This window comes from Sinocyclocheilus anshuiensis, unplaced genomic scaffold (genome assembly GCF_001515605.1).
Source record: "Sinocyclocheilus anshuiensis isolate Anshui unplaced genomic scaffold, SAMN03320099.WGS_v1.1 scaffold1486, whole genome shotgun sequence".
Classification (NCBI taxonomy): Eukaryota; Metazoa; Chordata; class Actinopteri; order Cypriniformes; family Cyprinidae; genus Sinocyclocheilus; species Sinocyclocheilus anshuiensis.
This window is the reverse complement of record NW_015552651.1, coordinates 140,157-149,041: the sequence shown is the minus strand read 5'-3', so window position 1 is coordinate 149,041 and position 8,885 is coordinate 140,157. Positions and strand designations below refer to the sequence as shown.

General features: G+C 36.8%; 1 protein-coding gene across 1 annotated transcript in view; it reads right to left on the bottom strand.

Moving 5' to 3' along the window:
• Nucleotides 1-212: 212 nt before the first annotated feature.
• The window catches only part of LOC107667064 (probable E3 ubiquitin-protein ligase TRIM8), an 18,568-nt gene continuing 9,895 nt past the window's right edge, over nt 213-8,885 (bottom strand). The window contains exons 2-6 of the mRNA XM_016458660.1: nt 4,988-5,083; nt 3,138-3,371; nt 2,483-2,514; nt 2,264-2,379; nt 213-1,340 (exon numbers count right to left, since the gene is read on the bottom strand). Of these exons, the coding sequence (XP_016314146.1) occupies nt 712-1,340; nt 2,264-2,379; nt 2,483-2,514; nt 3,138-3,371; nt 4,988-5,083 (1,107 nt within the window). The 3' untranslated portion in view covers nt 213-711. The remainder of the gene's footprint in view (nt 1,341-2,263; nt 2,380-2,482; nt 2,515-3,137; nt 3,372-4,987; nt 5,084-8,885) is intronic.

Genomic DNA, 8,885 nt, shown 5'->3' with positions numbered 1-8,885 from the left:
CCATCTACTATTAATAAAACGGAAGAAGTTTAACAGCAAGGTTAAAATGAATTTTTACCACATCATAAAAACCAACCAGATTCTAGATGCCCTAAAAACAGGAAGAGGGGAGGTTAAAACTAACTCCATTTACAAGCGATCATTATCTGCTCTGGGTCAGAACCCTGTGCAATTTATCCAAAATCTGTTTGTAATTTTAAAAACTCAGCTGGGTCCCACCTCCACATTTCTCAAAGAAAGATTCCCTTATGTTTTACACAGGGACAGAAAAGGTATTAATGCTTAAGTTGGAAGAGATCAGTGTTTTGAAGCCGAGAGGCTTGCATTGCATGCTAAAAAGTGCTGTCCTTTTGATTGTGATGATAACAAGCCTGATTTCGAAAGACAGGCGGGAAAAAAAGGTCTAAAGGTGCGGTCACATTTGCCGTTGTTTGGCAAAATTTTGCAGGCGAAATCCAGTCATTCCAATAAGAATCCACACAATTGGGAATTTCGCGCAAGGGCAAAAAAATTTCCCACACAGATTTCCCTCATGTTCAAGTTGGTCATGCAGATTCGCCTGGTTTGAAACTGACTTCTGTGTGAGCTGTGCTTCATTCATCTCTATGCTATTGACAATGGACTTGTTTTTGCACGCAAAATTTCGCAAATGTGACCGAACCTTAAGGAAATGGGCGAGTTATTGGAGATAAACCAGAGATGCAGGGGAAGTTAACTGGTGACGTATGGTTTAGTGGAAGATTGGCCATACAATCCATAGAAATCAGGGTGCCTGTGGCTCTGTGAGGCATCAATCCAGTTGTGCATGGAGAGCCCCTGGAGAGGCTGGGACATTGAAGGCGTGGAGGGCAGGGGGTGGGTGTAGTCCTGTGTCCAAGGGAAAGATCCCGAGCGCGGGTAGGGAGGATGGCCATGGTGGTTCGATATGGAGGGGACGCTAGAGCAGTAGCAGTTGTCCATCGTGCACATGAGAATCTTACGGCCGCCGTACTGCGGCAGCATGGCCTGCTGGGATGAGCTGGGGTTGGGGTAGTCAGCAGGAGTAAAAACGGAGCTGGAATGATGGACAGACTGGGCGCTGCTGCTACTGCTGAGGCCTACAATGTGCTGGGTGGAGCTACAGGGAGCCATGGGCAGCTGCGATGCCGGCCCGTCTATGGAGTTGGAACCTTGACCCAGGAACTGCTGTTTGCTCATGGGGCCTGACGAGGACCCCAGCAGGCTGGTGCTGCTTTCAGGGAAGGCCGTGGAGTGTTTGCGTTTCTCAACCCCGGAGGTATTCACACTGGAGGGGTGGACAGAAACGCTCTGGAGGAAGTGTGCAGGAGTACTGAATGGTGCTGGAAACAAGGGAAGAGGACAAAGAGTTTGATTTGTGGAAAAAAACAATATGTTGAACAGAAACATTTTGACAGTGGTTTTCAAATGGTTGTGCTTAAGGACCTAGATTTGACAAACTATCAACCAAAAATTATTTATCAGACAAAAAAAAAAAGAAACAACAACAATATTAATGGTTTCTTGCATGTTTTTTTTTTTTGTTTGATTTTTGAGGATGAGGGCATTCCAGGGTCAATGATGAATAAAAGATAACGAAAATGAAAAATTGTTTATCTAATTTAAACGTCATTGTACTTTTTATATTTATGTTAGTTTCATATGGGTTTGACAGGCTTTAAGAAATGTTTCAATATAATGGCTCCAATGTCACATGGTGTACCCAAGGAAAAAGTGACATTTTCATGACAGCAACATTCACACCTTGAATAAATGTGAGTGTACACATCTTAATCCTTAAAAAATAAAGAATTTAAGAAAAAAGTATTTTTACAGATAACAAGGTCAAATTATCTGATATTTAAGACCTATTGACCTGTTTTGTTCTTGCATGTTTCTCAGTGTTGTTTGCACCGCATAAGCCTAACAGTTTGTATTTTATGCCCCTAAAAATATCTCATTTAAGTTTAATTAAGAAATTTAAAACATGCTCGTCATAAAGTAGGTGAATTCATGCATGTATGAACTGCATTTTCAATTTAAAAGGTGCAAAAAATTCTATATTGGTACTTTTCTAATTTGGCTTGCTTCTACCAAGTGACATAAATTTGTGCCAAAAAATGTACTATCATAACTACGCATGATTATGTGGCTAGTGGCATTTTGTTATTTTCATTCACCATTGTTTTATCCTAGAATCCATGATCCAATTAGAAAAGATGTGCGACCCACCAACTGTCACTGAACCACTCCAGTTTTTACTCACCTTCCAGTATTTTTCGCAAGTTCTTTTCCTTTTTTGAGACTTCAGACAGGAATATTTTGGAATTAAGATGACCCACTTTGCAAGGAGGCAGAACACTGCCCGTGCTTGACTGTGATCTGTAAAAAGACCATTACACATGACCAGATTACTACATATTCAAAATGTGATTTAGTATTCAACTTATATACATTTCTGCAGTTTGGCTCATAAACGGCATACCTGTCCATGAGTATTTTCACTGGTTTTGTGTTCTACAAAGCAAAACAGAACAGAACAAAATATTAATCTCCCTGCAGTCTACAAGCTGCTGCTTGACTGCCTCTTTGTCTGTAAACATGGAAAAATCTGGAAGTGCAGATCTGCTGATAACAACCACACACAGACAGGGAAACATTTCTCACAGGTATGGGCACATTCACACTGTGTGTTTATGAGAGTATGTAGGTGAGAGCAAGGGGATTTATAGCATAAGTCAGATGGGAGTGTGTTCAAGGAAATATTCACTGTGTCCGAAAACCAAGGCAGCTGCCTTACTGCCCAGTTAGACAGACAGTGTTTTCATATGAAGGAAATTGGTTTCAGACAAATTTCCAAGACACCATGACATCATGTTTAATAATCGAAAACAGGCAATATTTAATCACTACACTGCTTTTTTCTTGCTAGACATGGAATTATATGTGGAAAACAAAAGAATTATAAATTCAAAGTTGTTTACATTAATCAAAAATGACATTTGTGAATTCATTTACTTCTTTCAAACACTTCATCAGACAGCATTTTTTCAGACAGCAGCATCCAAAACGCACACTCAGGATTGTGGGATATCATAGACAGTGAAGGACGAGCAGATGAAAGACAGAATCGACCTCACCTTCATAATGTTAATATCCTCTGCCTTATCAAACACAACTTGGACAGAGCTGAGCAGTTTCTTGGCCTCCTGACGGCGTTCATTGAGCTGAAGGGTTTGGGTTGAGTTCTCCTGGCAGTATTTGGAGTGTGCTTTATCCAGCACCTCTAGAGTTCTCCCCAGGTCATCTTCTAAGAGCTGGTGCATTTTGTGATACTGCACACGCACCTCCTTCTTCAGCTGCCGTACCTTATCCTGCACAACACACACACACAAGGGCGCATACTGAATCTCTATAGTCTCCCTCACTGTGAACACTTAAACAAATAGCTCTCTGTAGGAAAGGAAACTGAATATAACACTAAAGATATCTTTTTGATGTCTCAGTCATTTGAAATTGAAAATAAATGAAGAGTTGGGTTTCATTTTGTTACATTTGTTTCATTTTGTCTGCTTCTCAGATGTTTACTCTTTACTAACATCCCCAGCAATTTCACATGTTTTCTAGTTTCAGAAAAAAAATCACAACAATGTCTTAAACTGTGCTCAGACTTTAACATGCAATCAAAATACAAGGATTTTAATAAGAACTTCTCATTAACATTCTCCCAAAACCAAATTATCTGAGCTATACTACCCACACTGATTTTATATATCTATATTCTTATTGCATTGTAAAATTATCGTGATTACAAAGTTGATTAATAAATCAACCTGAATTGAGTATCTGTGCTATCTAAATTATATTTAAGAATCGCAATATACTTTCACAAGATCATCTGGAACCACACAACACCTTTTGATTTTAGAAAAGCTTGTATACAGGTAAACTTTTTACCATTAAACTGCATTTTGCTTAGATATTTGTCCTAATTTCTGTACATATTTCAATATTATTTTAGTATTATTTATATACTCTTATAGTATTTATTATTATTTTGAAATAGCTTTTGTTTTTGTATTTTAAGTTTTCATTTTAATTTCAACTGAAGTTTTAGTAAATTTGTTATGAACTTGCCATTTAAAAAATGTATTTTATTTAGTTTTATTTTATTACGTTTTAGTAATTTCTGTACTTCAACTTATTCAGTTAGTTGCCAAGACTGCTTCTAATTTTCAAGAGTTTTTTAAGTTTCGGTATTTCATGTAATATTTACATTGCATTTTCTTTCTTTTCTTTTTTTTTTTTTTTTAGTTTTCGTTTCAGTTAATATTAACAACACTTTCATATTTTATGTCAAAACGTGCAGGTCATTATGTCAGTCGGTGTGAGTCAGTCATAAAAAGTTCAGATTTTGATCCTGACAATTTTGTTTTCATAGCTTAACATGAGAACATTCCACATTGTGTCGGCACAACTTAACTAATCACTTTTGTTGTTCATGTATGCAAGTTGAATGAAATGGGTTTATGATTTGATTGCATTAGATCCATTAGATTTTATTTTTTTCTTTTCTTATTTCTGTTGTTTTAAAACTTATCTTCAATAGTAATTGTTATTTCTATATTTTTATGTGGATCTCAGGAAAACCAGCAGCTATTGTAAAAGCTAATAGAGATCCATATTCAAAACAAGGAGAATTTGACAAGACCTCTCCTTGACAGTATTGTTTTGTAGTACAACATACTTGTCTAATTAATTTTCCTTAAACAACAAAAATAAAACTGCAAACAGGGAAAAAAAGAACAAAGGTCCACACAAGGCTTAAGCACAGACACTGCCAATGTCAAACCAAAACCAGCCTCTTACATATTCATTAGCTGCAGTAGAGGGTGAGGGGAGACACATGCAGACAGATAGACAGAGGAAGACAGAAGTGTGTGTGTGTGTGTGTGTGTGTGTGTGTGTGCTCCTATCGACATCTCCTTACCTCCACCAGTAGTTTGTCAGACTCTAACTTATACAGCTGCTCCTCGATGTCTTTCACTCGATCATCAATGCGATCCTGCTGCTTCATTAGCATATGCTGAAGGGAGGGGAAAACAACACAAATCAAACCTTTTTCCACAGATCCATGATCTGCCAAGCTCAACAAAACAGAACGACTCCAGGATCAAGCATCATCTGAACTATGAACTATTTTTAGAAATATTTTTCATTTCAAGTCAAACTCAAGCTAACAAAAGCAATGCACTCCAAAATAAGACTCCAAACATCCCAAAGACCCTCTATATAACTTCACAGAGTGCACAAATACACACAGAAGCATTAACATTATGTGAATATTCCTGATATTGTCTCATTTATCCAATACAAATATCTAAACATTCTTAAATCAAGATACATTCAAGGTACACTATTTTTTCAGTACTGGTATACTGTGCGATATCTATTATTGTATCTATGATATGTGTCTTATTTTTTTATTATTTTAATAAAAGCAAAACTGAAAAGTAGAGAAAATGGCAATTATCCATTGACAAAGTAACTGGGTAAAAAAATAAAAAAAAAAAAAAAAAAAAAAATCATAATACAGCAAATGAGGAAAACATCTATCACAGTTCAAATCACAATATAAAAATCAACATAATTTGTGACTAAATCTTGCAGCTCTACACTGTAAATAAATAAATTTAGATTATAAACAATCAAAATAAAACACTTTCTAAAAGAGATTAAATTATTTATTTATTTACCTGCATGTCATGTGACCATTAGCCGACATCAGATAACTCTGAACATTTGACTGTGTTGTTGAATTATTAAAATATTACGCTAAAATCTCAAGGGGTACTGCAAGAAAATATTTTGCTGTGTCAAAGGGGTTCAGCCGACAAAAAACTTTGGGAATCTCTGATCTAGGAGCTGGTTAAAAGCTTTTTTTATGTGAAGTTTAAAAAAATTATTTAAGCATTCTGTGAAAAACCAATAGGAAATAAATAAATAAATAAATAAAGTGGGAGGTCATTGTTGCACATCATCTTCATTTTGGAGGATAATGATTAAAATTAAATTAAAGCAAAAAATGAATTTAAAACATCCTTTGCATTACAGGCAGTCCCATAATGCACCACAACAACTGAACTACAAACTATTTTCAGAAATATTTTTCATTTTAAAGTCAAACCCAAGCTAACTATAGCAACACATCTACTCCAAAATACGACCCCAAACATCCCGCAGGCCCTCGCTATGACATCCAAAAAAAAAAATTTTTGACAGCAAATGAGGAAGACAACACATGTCGGCAATGAGACTTATTCATCAGAAGCACACGCACACATTTCCTTTGTGATTCTGCCTGCTATTAGGTGTCAGGACAGGTTTTAAATTGGATTCAGAGGAAGCCACTAACCCCAAAGCTCCCCCATCCCCCAGCCAAATCAAAGCCTGACAGTGTGCTGAAGCTTTTATAATCCCCTTTATACTCGGTCTCACATGCCCACAAGAAGAAGACTGCACCTCACCACACCAAACTCCACTGGATGCTGAATAACAATCCAATTTAGTTGTTTAATCACATAAATGACCATGCAACATGCAATAGGTTGATTGCAAAGGGAAAATGCAGCTGTCATAACAACAATAACGCACACTGTGCATGCACGAGTGTGCGCATTAATAAGTGTGGAAATTTGAAGCAGAGCGAGAGGGGGCAAGGCCGTCTCGGCCTCTCATTTTGCTCGCTATCTCTCCCTTTGTTTGCACGAGCTTCTTTCAGTGTCAGTGACAGATTCTCATGTTATCCCTGCATAGTGAGATGTGCACGGGACCGCTGCAGGATCTATAGGTCACATGAGAGGAGACACATTCTTGGGGCCTACAGCAACTGGGCTCCTGCAAACCTCTGCATGGGTGCCAGGTAGTGCTGGGCGGTATACCGGTTCATACAGAATACCAGTGTTTATTTTTGTTATGATATGAATTTTTTAAATACAGCAATACCGGTGTATGCGGTCATGCATGAAAAGAAAATACCGTCATGTACCGTGAAACCGGTATAATTTTGAAAAATACCGTGATATAAATTTTTGGTCATACCGCCCAGCACTAGTGCCAGGCAAACTAACAGCATCTCTACAGTCAACAGTTAACAGTGGTCACTGGTCGCCATGGACCAGTGCATAGAGCACAACAGTGCAGAAGTAAAATCCATAAAATCTCTAGAAACAGACATGAGCTCTGAGCTCACAAGCCAGTGTCATTTTAACTTCTTTTTTTTTAAAATCTGATTAAATAGCAAATTAGCAATGAAATAATACATTATCTACAATTATGAAGCGAGATTCACTAATCAGAGAACTTTCTGTATCACTATATATTGATATACCAGATATCGTACCCCTTAGGGGTTTGTGAGTTACTAGCTGTTTTCATCACCACGTTTTTAAGCGAATTTTGAGGTATCACATCAGAAACAACTGATGGAAATGCCAAATTTCAAAAAAAAAAAAAAAAACTAACTAATTTGCCAAAACATTTTTATTTCGCTTGAGGTTGTTTTTGACTTGTGCGAGTTAATGCGAATAATGTAAGATGGAAACGCATTTGCTGAATAATTTCTGACATAGCGAATATTAAACACACGTGACTTACTGTCGGTTACTAGGTTATCAATACTACCGTCATCCGCTCAAACAACTTGATGGAAACGCACCTAATTTGCATTTTTTTTTTTTTTCTTTTTTTGCGAACTTTGAAAAGATTCGCTTCACGTTTGGATGGAAGCCCAGCAAATGAAAAGCTAATAATTAAATCATAAAAATGTAAGATTAAAAATAAATAAATAGGGCTGCACAATTAATCAAAATAAAATAAAAACTGCAATATGGCTTAATGCGATTATCAAATGCAATTTAGTATGTTTGAAAGTGATGCAATGTATTCATTTACAGCTCATGATCCAATGTTTCCAGTGTCTCAGAGCAGCTTGGTTTACAACAAATGCTTCTCTACAAAAACTGCATTCTGCTTATAACGCAACATGTGCCAGGATCAATTTATTTTCACATTTGCATAATTTCCAACATTTTTGTAGAAAGAAGGTCACAGCGCGTTACCAGATTTGTAACAAAAAACGCATAAACCTAGGGCTGTCATGATTATGAAATTTGGCTGACGATTAATTGTCTAAAAATAGTCACGGTTATTGCGATTAATTGTCTGTTTTAGGGCTTTGGCGATTATGCCGATTATGGTGATTATCATAATTGTCTGTTTTTATGGCTTTCATTATATAATTGTGATTAATTTAAGGGATCAGTAAATAATTATGATGTTATCTTTTAATCTTTTTGAGTTATTATTGTATTCCAAATTCTAAGAATCGGTCAATACAGATCCAACACCAGCGCTATTTTTTTTCTACACCACTACGGTCGCACTGGTGCGACCACCGCGTTGGTCAACTCATAAGCGCTTAAATTTCTGTTGCATATGAGAAACATCAAAGGGCAAACGAAACTGAAAGCATAACGAAACAGCGCTTAGAGAGTATACTCGGCGCGTCAGCACAAGCGTGAAGCTGCACGCAGCAAAAATGACTCGCATATTGAAGGAAACGATGGATGGTTTTCAAGCGAAAGTCAAGTAAAAGACCGCTTCTTAAACCAGAGAAGGTGAACATGCTGGCATTTTTGTGGGGGGAAAAAACATGCTAGCACAGTCACCGTTAGTTTTACTTTTCTTTTTGTTTTCATTTTTGAAAAACTTACCTTTGCTGTTTACCTTAAACTATGGAGGCTCTCTTTTATTTATTTATTTGATTCCTCAGTGTTTGCTAAACATTCTGTAATTTATTAGTCGGTATATAATACAGCATGTGGTGT